Source organism: Heterocephalus glaber, unplaced genomic scaffold, assembly GCF_053883595.1.
Source record: "Heterocephalus glaber isolate CG9 unplaced genomic scaffold, H.glaber_assembly_v1.0 deba00000676, whole genome shotgun sequence".
NCBI classification, from domain to species: domain Eukaryota; kingdom Metazoa; phylum Chordata; class Mammalia; order Rodentia; family Bathyergidae; genus Heterocephalus; species Heterocephalus glaber.
This window is the reverse complement of record NW_028258156.1, coordinates 10,524,609-10,539,921: the sequence shown is the minus strand read 5'-3', so window position 1 is coordinate 10,539,921 and position 15,313 is coordinate 10,524,609. Positions and strand designations below refer to the sequence as shown.

At 33.7% G+C, this 15,313-nt stretch overlaps 1 protein-coding gene across 4 annotated transcripts in view; it reads right to left on the bottom strand.

Annotated features, from left to right (window-relative positions):
- Positions 1 to 2,885: 2,885 nt before the first annotated feature.
- The window catches only part of Tmem196 (transmembrane protein 196), a 65,538-nt gene continuing 53,110 nt past the window's right edge, over positions 2,886 to 15,313 (bottom strand). For 2 of the 4 annotated variants that reach the window (XM_013070263.3, XM_013070264.3), the window contains exons 2-5: positions 13,906 to 13,962; positions 9,972 to 10,226; positions 8,724 to 8,797; positions 2,886 to 6,618 (exon numbers count right to left, since the gene is read on the bottom strand). In XM_013070263.3, coding sequence (XP_012925717.1) covers positions 6,612 to 6,618; positions 8,724 to 8,797; positions 9,972 to 10,226; positions 13,906 to 13,962 — 393 coding nt within the window. In that variant the 3' untranslated portion in view covers positions 2,886 to 6,611. The remainder of the gene's footprint in view (positions 6,619 to 8,723; positions 8,798 to 9,971; positions 10,227 to 13,905; positions 13,963 to 15,313) is intronic. The other 2 variants (XM_013070265.3, XM_004839578.3) reach the window with 1 other exon arrangement.

Sequence of the window (15,313 nt, the reverse complement as noted above, 5' to 3'; positions counted from 1 at the left end):
AAAGGCATGTAAAGAAATAATTTCATTCATAAAAAGATTAATTTTTTTCTATAGCTTACAAGTCCATTTCCCATATCTATGAAACCCAGAAGGAAAATGATATTGCTTCTGTCTGTGTCCAGTTACCTCCTAGGTTTTCCAATCTCTATATTCAAGGTGAAGAAAGTTCATGTTTTCTTTAGTTTTCTGAAATCCTTCCTCTGGATTCTATTTCCAATTTGAACAAATATTTGTTGACCAGGTGACTGACATTTTTGAAACCACTTCTGTCATACCTTGTGCTGGCTCAAGGACAAAAGCTGCCTTTTCCTGGCTGATGCCAGAGTAGGGGGATATGTTAGACAATCCTGCCGGGAGTGTGGACAGTGGCAAAACTTGATAACTGGAGAGATGGAGTCTCAGGTTCAAGGCAGAAACCAGAAACTGAAATCAGGGCAGGGTCACAGAATCAGAAATTTGGGCCTGAAGTCAGAACAGCAGATCAGTTAAAGCATAGCATTGTGGCTTCTTCAGTGGACCTAAGAGTATAAGTATGTTCCATGATTTGGCTGAATGCCATTGAGATACAGGGGTACAGCCAGCACTGATCTCTTCTCCAAGGTGAACAATTGCTGTTTATCCACTTTTTTTTCTCATTTCATGTTAAATAATTGGTATCATTGGCTGGAATGTAGTGACTGGACACCTACAATCCAAGCACTCTGCTTCTAGACAGGAGGATCGCAATTAACCCTGGGCAAATTAGTGACTTATTGACACAGTGGGTAAAAAATGAAAAGGGTTGGGCTCAGTGAAAAGACCCTTGGTTCAACCCCTAGTACCCAAAACGGTATCAATATAGTAAAGGAGTATTCACATTTATAGATAAATGTATGTTATGATAGTGCTTGATAGTTATTTTTCACCTGTTGCATGACCATTCTTTTTGCTGATAGGTAGCAATAGGCTAAAATTACTAGCACACACTATACTGTGATGTAGAAAGTAGACATTCTCTCCAGAAATTTACTTTGTTATAGAAGACATAGAGACTTTGTATTATTTTATTTTCTCAGAGATTATGTAAGATTACCTATGTACTTAAAAGATAGGAAAGACCAGATCTCAGTGGACTTTTTGGATAGTAATGAAGGCAGTGGATATTCAGACAGGTATCTAAGTAGGTCTCTTAGAGTACTTCTATACAGTATAAATAATGTCGTGTGTTTTCACATTGCTGGCCTGATTTACACTCTAGAGTGAAGGGTAGTGTTGAATTAATAAAGCCACTCAGAAAGGAATCTGTAGGTTTTCTTTCCTGGGGAGGAACCTTGGCAGACCAAGAAATTTCTTTTAGCTTTGCCTCTGGATGGTATGCAAATCATGCTTGATTTCTGTCCTACTGAAAAGGGAAGGCTCGGTACCTTCGTTGGTTAATACCAAGGAGCTACGTCCTGATTCCTTGTGGTTAACAAATGATATGGTGCAATTTTGATAAGTTTTTACATTTTTCTTTGACATTTCAACTATGTTCTCTAGTATTTTGGGCAATTTTTCAGTAACATCTTGGCTTTGGGGAGGGCTTGCAGTGTATTTGTGGCTAAAGATGTCCAGCCTTTGGTCATTACTGAAGAAAAACCCTTAAATTCAATAACCATTAGTTAATGTGGAAGAAAGTGAAGATTATTCCTAGTTTTTCAAGAATTCCAACTACACAAAGGCTCCGCCTAAAATAAAGGAATTTCCTTTCACTAAAATACAATACAATACAATACAAAGTACAATATTGAAATAATTTTTAGATCTATAGCTTGAGTTTTTAACAATCTATTTCTTGGGAAATGAATTCCTAGTAAAGACTCTTATTCATTCATTACATTGTTTGCTGGCAAAGGGCGTTAAAAAAACACTTTTAGTTTTACTAGGCATTCAATCTCAGTTGGTTTCCTCTGGTATGAGTAACTGACAACTTGTGATTTACGGATTTGGAATAATTTAATTTCTTGGCTGTCATACTCTTTGCGTAAGAAGTATTATATATGTTTCAAGAAAAAATGACTTAAAAAAAGAAAAGAGTGAAGTGATGTCAAGTTCTGCAATTTCATTTGAAAAGTGCTCTAACCAAACAGAACTTAAAATGTTCCTTTTAAGCTTCTGAATCATGTTTGCTAGATAATTTTTGAAAATATTGTTTGTGACATAACATTTTAAAACATGCCATTTTTTAGTTAAGTCAAAGAATAAAGTAGAAGGTGGCAGATTATTAGTTTTACCTTCTCAAACTAAGAAATCCAGGATTATGCATTGACAAGTGGTAATAGGTAAATTTCTCCAAAAACTGAAGTTACACATCATTTCATTTGCCTTTCAAATGGAATATTCAGTGATTAGTGGAATAGTTCTGTGAGCAGACTTTTTTAAACCTAAAATCTCTGAAGTAACTTTACAACTTTACTATGGTTTGGCCTCTACTCTTTTTGCTAGTTTTTACTAGGTTTTCTTAGCCCATGGATTTAATTGTTTCACGCATTTTCAGATCCCATAGAGTGTTAACCAACTCTTTGAACACTTCTTTTTAGTGATGATTGGATGCCTGTGAAAGAATTTGTACAAGGACCGAGGGAGAGTCCACAGCTCCTGCTTATGTGCTCTTGACTAGCACTGTTCCAATAGGACTTTCTGAAATGATTGCAATATTTTATAACTACCATCCAAATTTGACTATTCAGCACTTGGAATATGACACATTTGATGGAGAAACTGAATACAATGTTTTATTTTATTTTAATTAATTTTTATTTACATTTAAATAATTATAGGTGGCAGGTGGCTACCATAGTAGATAATGTAGGGAGATCTTGTGGCATAGTCACTGTCTCATTATTGTAACAAAACACCTGACATAATAAACATATATAAAGAGGAAAGATATATTTTGGCTCATGGTTTCAGAGGTTTCAGACCATGGTCCCTTGGCTCTATTGCTTCAGGTCTGCAGTAAGGCAGAACATCATGGTAGGGACTGTATGATGGAGGAGGAGGATCACTTACCTAGCAGCAACTAGAAAGCAGAGAGAAAAAGATAGAGGAAAGGGCTGGCATCCCAGTATCCCCTTCATGTCACAGCCCCAGTGACCCAACTTCCTCTCTCCAGTCTAACCTCCTAAACTTTCAACCTTTCAATAGCTCCAACAGCTAGGGACCTACCTTCAACATGAAGTCTTTAGGGGGGCATTTAGGATCTAAACCATAACACCTTAAAAACAAGTTTATGCCCTTGAGCAGTTTCTGTCTATACTTGTGGGTAGCATTAAAATTGGCTGCTCTGGATCATGTTCAAGGGTTTTCTCAGTGGTTCTAAATTGGTTAATATTTCCCTACTAAAGAAATAGATGAAAATGTGTTAGGCATTTATGGTAGTTAGAATGACTGGAATGCCCTACCATTTAGTGAACAGGGAACAGAAATGCTAAATGGCCTGAAATGAATAGGACAGTCTTCATGATGAATCATTGTCCACCCCAAATGCCTATGGTGACCAATTTGACAAATTCAAGCAGTAATCAGAATTGTCTAATTTGTGTCCTTTTATTTGTGAGATTTGTGACCTGAGTCCTATCTATAGTTAATTCTGTCTCTTATGATCTCTACCTTATTTCTTCATTTCTTCTCAGGGACTTTTCTTTCCTACTATGAACATTTCTCTTCTATTCGCTAAACACCCCTCTTCTGGATGTGAACACATTCTAGTCTTTCCTATCTCAAATAATATCCTTTCTGTATTTCATATACTCTACCCATGACTGTCTCTTATTCTTCATTCACAGAACTTTCCCTTGCCAGTGTCAGAATGGCACATGTATTTATCTAGCTATTGGAGAACAATATTTTCATACTGTAATAAAAAGAAAGCTGACACCTTATGCAGTTTCAAAGCACACCATTTTATTACATAGACATATCAGTAGAGTCATCGTACCACATTCCACTTCAAAACCATCATGAGTGTGTATATCTACACACACACACACACACATATACACATATATATTTTAGAATTTCTAATGAGATCCCACTTTGACCCTTTTATGCTTATAATAACTCCATCTCTTTTCAGCTCCACAATCAGCTCCACACATTTTTTTTCCTAATTTAATACCAAGGATAGGTCTATACTAAAACTATGACGTGGTCACTTAAAAAATCCTAGTTCACAGTCAATGTGCTGTCAAAATTAAATTTTCATTAGTAGAACAATATCTTCTGAACTATATCCACTTATCTCCAGAATCACTACACATCCCAAACAAATTACTCCAAATTGAGCCCTGAAAACCCTGGGTTGAAATAATTACATTTAAAGATATATCTATACTTGTTTAAAATTACACTGTGGACTATTTGGATAATTATAATGATTGTATCTCTTTTTACGTCTATGTCAAAGCAGTGATATGCTTACTTTTGTCTTTTAATGTGTGATTTTATAAATTAGTTCAAAAGGCATAAAATATCTTACTAAGGTATTATAATTTTGTATTGTACAAATGTCTACAGAGAAATGTCACTGAAAATTAGAGTTGGTTTATTTTTTCAGTACAAAACTATATCCTTGCACAAATTCAGTAGAACCACATACACAGAAATTTCTGCATTTTATAGTTTATATTTTCAGTGGGAAGTATCATGCCCACTTGTGGCACCAAATGAGCAATGATACTGCTTCACTATTTCAAATTGCAATTATGGGAATTTGTACTCTACTGCATATTGAAGTGATCTAAATGAGTTGGGAAACTTCAAAAATTACACTAAACAACTGTAGTCCAGTTATTTCTGTTGAATATATAGTCAGAATTTTAAAAGTTGATTCAAGTAGGTTAAATTATGTTCATATTGCTGTAAAACAAAAACCTTCAGATTGTCATTAGCTCAAATTTTAGGTTTTTATGTTGTTGTTAGCACAATTTAAACCTAGATCTTGTTTGTACATGTTCTTGTACTGAATATTAAAGATTTTAATTTACCTATAGTTTTGTAGGTAACTCATAAAATGACTTGAAAATTAATTAGCTTTGGGCAATAATAAAAATATACATATAGTAATATTTAAAAATATTATATTTTTCTCAGTTGTCAGATATTATATTTTCATAAATATTTTCAAAGACCATGCTATTTCCTTGCCTACTGGTATGGTTGGTTGTTATTTTAACATTCCATTATGGAAAATAAGGATTAAAACTACCTATATGAATGTCAGCTTATCTTTTTATTTCCCTTTACAGAGAACTTTTTCAGATTCTTTGGATATATGCTTTCCCAAACATGGTCTGTGAGTATTATTTCAAATAAATTGAAAAAAAACCTGTAGCAAAGCTAATTGTAACTTCATCTGGGAGTTACATCATCTGACTTTCTGTATAATTTAACTGGCCTGCAAAGTGTTTGAAATATAAATATCATGAATAATTGTGAGCCATAATGTCTTTGCTTATAAATATGAAAATATGTGAGTTGAAGTTATATTTATAAATCAATCTTAATAACAGTTATTACATAAATACCATAATCATAGTAAAACAACTGTATAACTGAATAATCTATATTTATACTATACTATTCAGATCACTTAGCTCCATAAATATCAGCAACAATAATAGTTACATATAATAGATATAATAATAAGAAGAAAAATGGACAAATTTGGTAGAAATTAAATGTAATTTTGTGGGCACAGAAAAGCCCTGAGCAATTGCCTTCTCATCTCTATTAGAATCCCCCTAGAGCGTCACAATTTCTTTTGTACCACCTCTGTATATTCATTCATGTTACTGTAAATATATTCTGTATGTATTGTCTATATTCACACTATAGATACACACATACTTTATTCTCAGGCTCATTCATAAACATGCAGGTCAATCTGCACACTATGATCAAAATGTAGATTTTTCTTATATGGTATTTACTTACAACTTTTCACTCTTGTGCAAAAAATGCAAAAATATCACACAGATAAATATCTCTCAAAAAATCTCTCCTTTATGTTTTATGTTTTTATAATTTACAAATAAATTATGAAATATAGTTTAATCACAAATTGAAAATAATTACAATGTATAACAAGGCATTGCTGAGGTTTTGAATTGTGGCATTCTGGAAGCCATCTGTCTTTCAAAACAAAGACATCAATATGTTATTGTTATTCCTTGATAATTGTACTTTCTAGTTACTCATATGAAATGTGTAGTTACAAATCTATTATTCACACCAGTCAGATAGTGTTTGTACAGAATATGAATCCTATTTTTGTTTTATTACATTTTCCCGAAAAGTCTTCTTTAGAAGAATCTGGAAAGTCTGCTGAAATTACTAAGCTAGAACATTTCTGGAAAGTTCTCTATCCCATAAAAAAGGCTGGAGAATAAGTGAAGCAAAATTGAGGAAGAATAATTTTAATGGCTGCTCAGGAGAAATAAAGCAAATTGCAAGAGCTATTTTAGTTTTATCTCCTAGTCCTTTGATATCTCCTTGCCTTGCGAACCTACTAAAAATGTTCAATTTTTAAGACATCGGTTATAGTCTTCCATTAAATATCAGTTGTGGTCCTCCATTGCTCATGTTGTCTGTCATTTCCTGGTAGGAAAATAACATGAATTAATTCAAATTCATTTTCGGAGTAAGACATTTTTTGGTTAATAGATTTGCAAAGCAGAAATTTCAAGCCATTGAAAAACATTTTGTGGGGAAGGACAAGGATTGATATTGTCGCTGCATTTTAGGAAATGAAATTTCATGGCATTTTGGAGTACATGAAAATGCTGAAGTGACAGTCTGTTAGACTAAAGTCTTCTACCCATAAAATCAGTTCATTGTTTCTCCACTTCTGAGTTTCACTTTTCTTTCCTCTAATCTATTTTGAAAGGACTTTGCTTAGAAAAAAAGAAGACGGTGAAGTACCCAAGTTTTCGCAATGCAGAAGCTCCTCTGCTGACCAAGTGCCAACACATTTTTACAGTTTACCATCAATCTTTGGGAAACGTGTGGCCTTTTGGTGATGAAGTGGAAAAGGACCACAGAGGATCAATTATTGCTCATCTGTACATGTGGGTCACTAACAAATCATAGTGGGAAAGATTGGTTTTAATGATACTGTCACTTACATATTAAAAAATCAAAACAGTGAAACCTCAGTGTGTTTTAAAGGATCTGTTACTAAGAAATCAACAAGGATAAGTAGATAAGAAGGCAAATAAAATACAAATGTAAAGGATAAACTAACATTAAAAGTTCCATTTGCAACTATAAAAATGTCCTAATTTAAGAAATTTTAGATGTTTGAATTTATATATTTTATTACACAATAAAAAGTGATGAGATATGAGGACTATTCCCATTTATTGTGGTTAGTGAACTATATTATAAATAATGTTGGGAATATTGTCTGAGAATAGGTTGACAACAACTCTCCAAATCTGAACAAGCCTTTATTGCAAAGGAGCAGTAAAAATATATCAAATGTTAATTTTTTTCTCAACTATCTCATTCCTATCAATTTCTATGTAGGGTCTGTTTGAAGAAACTGCTAGATATGTCTGAAAAATCTGCTAGAGCTGTGTATGGTGAAGATAGCTCAGAAAATGCATTGGATAACTGGATTGGCATTGTTTATTATGGTTAAGAAACTTAACTTGAGTTGAGGGTTCATTTAAGAATTCACTATAGATGGCAAGATAACTAGCAATCATTCCCTCAAAGTGATCATCCACAAAATTTATCCAAATATCTTTTCTTATTCACCCTACTAAAAGAAAGACAATTTTTACTGGATTTATAGAAATACCAATCTTATTCTTATGTGCCTTTCCTAAAAAGACTTTGCATTTTAAAAAGCTGCTTTAAAATCATAAAACTAAACTACCAATCTTTTGTTGCATAATTTAAAGAAAGTTTTAAAAAATTTTCAAAATAAAAGAATTTTCTTAACTAAATTCATACCAGAGGGGATACAGTAAAATTACTGATAGGAAATTAATTTTAAAATGGATGAGTTTTTCAGTTTATTTGCAAATAGACACATCCAGTTTAACCAGCAGATTGTATTCTAAGTTTGGGCAGGACAAAATATAGATATTTGCAAGTGAACATACTTTCTGCATATAGATTGTAGCATCTATAAGATATTTTGTATTTCTAATTGCACTGCTTAACTAGACCAAGAACTTTGACTATTTATTTTTAGCAACTGGAAATATATGGGAAATGTGTCATAATGGATAATTTCAACAGAAGAAATCTTCCATATAGAAGTTTTACTGTATTAGTGTCAAAATTTGACTATCTGTTCATGCAATGTTGGTGTGATGGAGGTACACAGTTTACCTTTGTCCAGACTCATTTATTATCAAAAGCAAAACTCTGGTCTGTGAATGATATTGAATCAGAATCATGATGCAGCAAAGAATAAAAGGAATTGTGAATCATCCAAACAGAAATGTGTTTGGATGCTTTATAAGCAGGCTGAATATTTTAATTTAAATACTCAACCAACTGTGAAGCTGCAAGATGCTGCCATGGAGGTTTATGTCAATTCCTCAAAGCAGCCCTTAAGAGAGTGATGCTTAGAGGAACAACACTGCAGCATCAGCCCAGACTGATCTGCTGACATCATGGCTTCCTGAAGGAGGCAGTGCTTCCTGCAGTGACATCACAACATGGTAACTGCCTAGAAATCAGCGTACCTTGTAGGTAACTCTGGTGTCGGGGGCACCACCGGGCAGCTTGGCAAGTCGGTTATTTCAATAGCCCTCAATCTCTAATGTAAATATAACAATTATACAATAAATATTGCACAAACATATATACAGAAAACTAAGTCACACTTGTTTAAAATAGAGCACAAAAGAGCCACTATCTAAATACAGAATGACCACCTATTTTCAATGATCTAATTATTTAAATTGTCAGTCCTGCTGTTTCCTACTAATTCTTTTCTAAAGTACATGCATAGAACTCTTTAAAACTGCTTACTTGGGACAATTTAAGAGCATTTGCTTATGTATAGATTACACACTGACTAAAAACACATAAACTACCAAATAAATATTTTTAACTAAAAAAAATTACAAAGAAATATGCAGTCACTCTTTCCACTATTTACTTTACTCTATGGTTGTACAGTTTTATTTCCATGATATAAAGAAAAGTGTAATTTGGCCATTATCTTAGTGAGTTTATTTCACAGATGCTTATCTTTCCCTTAATAGATACAGTAATAAGTACAGCAGTCTTTCCCTTAATAGATACAGGAAATGAATTAAGAAACATGTGCAAGATGTAGTAGAAGCATAGACATCTCTCTATACTATTTGTCCTTTTAATCAATTAATGTAACTCTCTATTTGAATAGGTTTCAAGAAACAATTATGCAAGGACCATTGTTTAAAATACAGTCAAACCTATCCAAATATGCATGAAGTTTAGATGAGAATTAAATGAAGCTTTATATGTCTTGTAGTGTCTGCTCTGATGGACAAGGCTTTTTGTCACCTTACTAAAGAGCTTCTTTATACTTGAATATCTAATTTACATAATCAGATGCATCAACTTACAAGCACAAGGGCTGAGCTAGAAAAGGGAATTCATGCAATTTCTAAAACTGGCATTATTGAATAAAGGCTGTATTTAATTTATGTATTCTTCCTCAGTATAGTATATAAAATGCATATTTATTAGGTATTCAATATTTTATTAAATGCTATTTTAGGAACTGTGTTTTGAAAAGACAGAGAAGCTATGTTGAGAATAGGTGTACCCAAAATTGCAGAGAAGAAAGTAATTGTTAAAATCCTTACTCTTAATCTAATAGGTTGCAATGTATAAAACCAAAACCTTCTAAATTGTCATCTAAGACTGCAAATTGATTCACCTAGAGGAGAATGCCATCTTCGTCACATGACGGCAGTGGGAGGCAAAGGCACAAAACTCACTTTCTCAGCCATTTCGTGAGAGTGATGCAGGGAATGCTCCCTTTCGGAGAACATCCTTCTCTGTTCATAGCTGGCCAGTCGACACGTGAGCCAGGAGGACAGGGTGCAGCCCCCAATCCCAATGCATGCCAGGGACATGGAGGCCAGATGCAGAGGATACAAGAAAGAAGTCTTCTTTGTGACTGCCCGAAGGAACTGAAAATTTAGGATGCCCCCAATGAGTCCACAGATACAACAGGCTGAAAAGAGGATCATCTGATAAGGAGAAAGAAGAGGGGGTGTTAAATTTGAGGAGGTCAAGGTTCCCAGAACACACTACATCCAGGATGGCTAACCTACAATAGGGAGAAGGTGTTCTTGGTGTTTCCCGGAGGAGGAGCTAGGCTTCCAGCTGAGACTCTACTCAGTCTGATTCTCTGCCTAGGGAGGAGACCATAGTGTCTTAGAAATTGAATCCAAGCATACATTTCATGAAAATTCTGAAAAAAATGTTCTCTTAGCCAGATTCTGATTTAAACAATATATATTTAACATGTACTGTGTCCTACCATGCTAGGAACTGTAACAGATTTCATCCCAATGAGCTCTCCTAGCATCCCTTTGAGAAAGATACCAATACACAATTTGGGAAAATGAGTGGTCATCAATGAATGATAAGATGTAAACTGAGGGACTGAACTCAGATTTTCCGTCTAAAATCCAGTTTCACTATGCCAGTCCTCTCCAAGAATCTAAATATCTTACTTTCATTGAATTGTTGTTAGTTTCACCTAACTACAAATATTTGTGTCTTTTTACCTATTTGTATTTAGAGAATGTGGTTAAATTTTTTTGTTTTCATTTATTATGTATTTTGATGTGTGTATATCTATTTCCACAATGAGTAGGTTAGGGACTTCCTTTGAACTGCCCAGAGCCTTACTAATCTTTTGTTACCCCATGGCATCACAATAAAATTTACACAATAGAAGTTCTGAAAAACACTGTTTGTTTATTCTGGATAAGCACAGAACGTAGCTTTGTTTTTGATTTTACTAACATTTGATCTGGGTTCCTATTCATGAAGGTAGGAAATACTAGTCTACCTAAATAAGATTTTGAGCAGAACCAAGTGCAATGCCTTCTCTGTATATTTCCATGTATCTTCTGTGAATATTTAAGAAACCTAAAGGAATATTTCAAGAATTTTTTAACTTTTCACTTTTGAGGCATTGGTCTACATTATCTGATGGGTTTTCATGGTGCTATATAGGATGCTGCTAATTTAATTACCCAACCTTATTTCCATTCTTTAGAACACAGTACCTACAGTGCTGCAATTGATCCCAGGGCTGAGCTACATCCCCAGACCAACATTTGTCCACTAATATAGCTTGTTCATTTCCATTGCAAGAATAGTTTCTTGGAAATAATTTTGATTTTTTCCTTGGCCTTCTAGATGGAAGGCACAAATCAAGTTCTAACTTTTTCAAAAAGCCTTCCTGAGCTTTATTGATCGCCTCCTTTTTATAATTCTCCATGGCAAAAGCTGTATAATTTATATTAGCATTTACTTTTACATTATCAGGTATTTTTGCTGTCAATGGTTAGTTTAGTTTAGCAGGCACTTACTGAACCACTAGTACATACTAGGCCCTGCATGAAGTAGCTGCTGGCATTATGAAGAATTGCTTGTAGTTATTCCTTTGGAGTGGCTTGAGATCTTGTGAAAGACAAGATTCAACCTGTCAACATGGCATGCTAAATGTGAAGACAGATGAATGGTTGTCCTAAAACTGGAAGGGGAGAAGGTAGCCTTATCAGGGTTGTTCAAGGTGTTCTTGAGAATGTGCCATCTCAGCTAAGTATTTACCATTCCCAAAGAGGATCCAGGAACACGCATATGAAATAGCACAATAAAAAGCTTGATGGGCAGAAAGAATTACAATGCTACAGTTTGTTTCATTTATTGGGCTTTCCTTATTGTATCTATCTCATGGTACATATCATCATGGCTGAAAACTCATTGATGAATGATTATGACTTTTTTATACTTGACTAAATACAATACCAAGAATCAGTTACCAAATAATGAAATCATCCCACCAAATAACAACTAGGAGCACACAATTTCAAGCAGTACTAATCAGACAAATTTGATTTTAAAGAGTATTCAGATGACATGTACTTTCTTTAGAACATATTTTTGTGTTTATTCATTCTCAGAAAATAAAAAGATATTATACACTTGTCTTCAAATAATGAGTTACTACTAATTTGGATGTATTGTCTGCAGGTGCAGATTCCCTATAATGAATGTGATCATTGTATCAAAGGTATACCAAAAGAATTAATTAAAAAAAAAGAACTGTGAGAAATAAATTCCTGTTGTTTAAGCCCCCCAAAAGTAGATGATGCTTAATTTCCTATAACAGGAAAACCCGTATCTTTCCCAATGTTATCCTCATTAATTTCTTAAACATGATATACTTCATTAAGATATAGTGACAGAATACTGCACCTGGGAACTAAAATGTGCATAAAAGTTCATAACTATATACTATTCTCTTATCACGTAGAGCAAGAGATTCTAGACTGCACAGATATTTGGAATAGAGACATTTTTACAAAATTTGATTAGAGGGTAGAGAATTCTTGAGGCTAATATCATCTATGGGAATTTCAGAGTACAGAAGCATAAGGTACCTTCTAGTGGCAGATACACTAACGGTTCATCTGTTATAAATCTTTTGTTTTATAATCTATAACAAATTTATAAAGACATAAAAGAGACACATTCTTTTTAAAAATTCCTTCCTTCCTTCCTTCCTTCCTTCCTTCCTTCCTTCCTTCCTTCCTTCCTTCTTCCTATACAATCATAAAGACCCTTGGTAAAGGAAAGATGTAGAAATGGGAAGCCTATGTCTAAAGAGTGATGAGAGAATCACAAATGCCAATTATAAGTATCAAAAACACATTTGGCCCACAAAGATTCCTTTATATTTTTTAGAATTGTATCTTACTTGTCTACAGCAGTGAATGGTTTATCTTTTTGTCACAATAGAGAGTATTGTGACAGAGAAAGGCATTATTAGCAAAAGGGATAAAATGAAAATAGCTGCAATTCCTCCCCATTCCCTGCCATGCTCCATTACCTGGCTTCTCCTTGGAAAACTCTGTAGATTCAAAGGCCACTTCCTAGGGTCCTCATATAATATTGATTTTGCCAATTGGTAAAGATTTATGATGTTTCCATTAGTACTCAATAAAATAAATCATGCTTTCTTTCTCCTTTCCAAACTCTCATAAAGTGTCAGGGAAGGCAGAAGGGAATCAGCACTTGAGCACGCAGGGTTCTCCAGCCAGTATCAGAGTTAACTGGTAGCATGTTCACTACCCCAGGACCCCATAATAGTGTCATAAAACATCTGAAAGTACTCATATGCATTCTCACAGTAATAAAATAAAATAAAATAAATCTTTAAGAATCAACTATAACCACAGTGACACAGCTCTCTTGCTGTTTTGCAAAATTAGCTTCACAATCAAAGAAAGCCAATAATCCCTAGGCCTATTCCATATTTAACCAGTTAAGTTTTCTGTAGACTAAAACCTTGTCATTTTTAGTTCATTGAAAAATTCAGGTAATTACCTGGAAGTCTTGAAGTAGAAAACTGGAGACTGTCATACACAGCAAACATTAAAGTGTGCATATTTAAATATTTAAGCAGTATATCAAAGCTTTTTTTGTGTGTTGATATTTTGTCACAGTCTCAAATATTCCAGTGGTTTTTTTTTAATTTATAAGAAGAAAAACCAGGATTTATTTTTATGTCTCCTTTTATTTTAAATTAGTAACATTTAGTACATGGAAGTTGGCTAGTCATCATTTTCATTCTGGAATTCTTATATTTCAAACATTTCAATGTACAATACAAACAAGGCAAAAACTTACAACAAGTCCTGATTTTTTTTTGGCGCACAGTATTCCACATATGCCACAAAGGAGAAACTGCAAAGGAAAGGAAGAAAAATTATTCAGTATTCAAACACACAAGAAACCCTAGATTTTAGCTTATTTTCATTCATCCATGTCACTTGCTCCAGGAAGCTTAAAAGTTTTAATTCCCATTAAAAGTTGAAAGGAAAACATCTCATTGTAGAGTAGTAAAATTCAAAAACTGCACTCTCTATTGAAAATGTATTTCTTGCAAAGTTGATAAAGGTAAATGGGATTTAACAAAACTTAAATTAGTTTATCACCAGGAAACATTGTAAGTAAGTAAATTTAGAGTTTCATATCTCCTATTTCCTTTCATTATCTTCTTATTCTTTTCTACTTTCTCAGGGAGAAAGGTGTAGTGCTACCTTCATTCATACTAAGAAACTAGAACGCAGTAGGTTAGACAACAGGTAAGAAATCCAGCACAAATAAAAAGATAAAACATCAGACAAAGAGATGTTTCTCTACAGAGACTATATTTGTACCTCTCAAATTGGTACAATGGCTCCCTTATTCCACCAGAAAGGCTGCTCTTAGAAACATGTCAGAAGTTATGGATGGCATACAGTTTCCTGTAAATAAGAACACTGGTGATAAAATTGCTTTACAAAAGCAGCTACATCAAATCATCTATCACTGACAAACTAGTTGGTGACTGACACTTATGTTACCATAAAATAGTAAATAATTGAAATTGGTAAGGAACATTTAGGGATACTTGAGTGCAAACTTGTACCTACTTCTGACTTGAGCTAAATCATATAAATAAAATAAAAAAAAATTAATAAGTACTAAGCCCTTGCAGGGGATTTAGCCTAGAGGTTTTGCCGCCCGCTGTGCAAGCACAAGGACCCGAGTTCGATCCCTGGTACCAAAAAAAAAAATAATAAAAAAAATAAAAAAATAAAAATAGTAAGCCTTCTAAAGGTTCTAGATTGGCAAAGAAAAGTATTTCCATTTGGTTTGTAAAAATACTTTTGTTACTTCAAATCACCACTAAAAATATCTGGCTCTAACTAAGTATTTCACACCTGGGTAGAATTTTTTAAAAATACATATCAAAATATTTTAAAGATTATTTTTAATAATATGCATGTGAGAAACATCAATAAATTTTGGTGAAAAATAACAATTAAGGGAAGTTGTTGTAAGGGAACTTACCCAGAAGGGGGAAAAAGGTTTATGAAGCAGGCAGAGGAGCAGGAAGGCAGATGACGGCACATCAGGGTATATACGAATTTGTTATATAATGACTTCAAATTAATTAAGAGCGGGTGAAGATCATTTATTCAATTAATTAAGTTATGCAATTTGTTAACCTTCCCTACCATCATACCCCCAAATTAATATGAAACTGTTT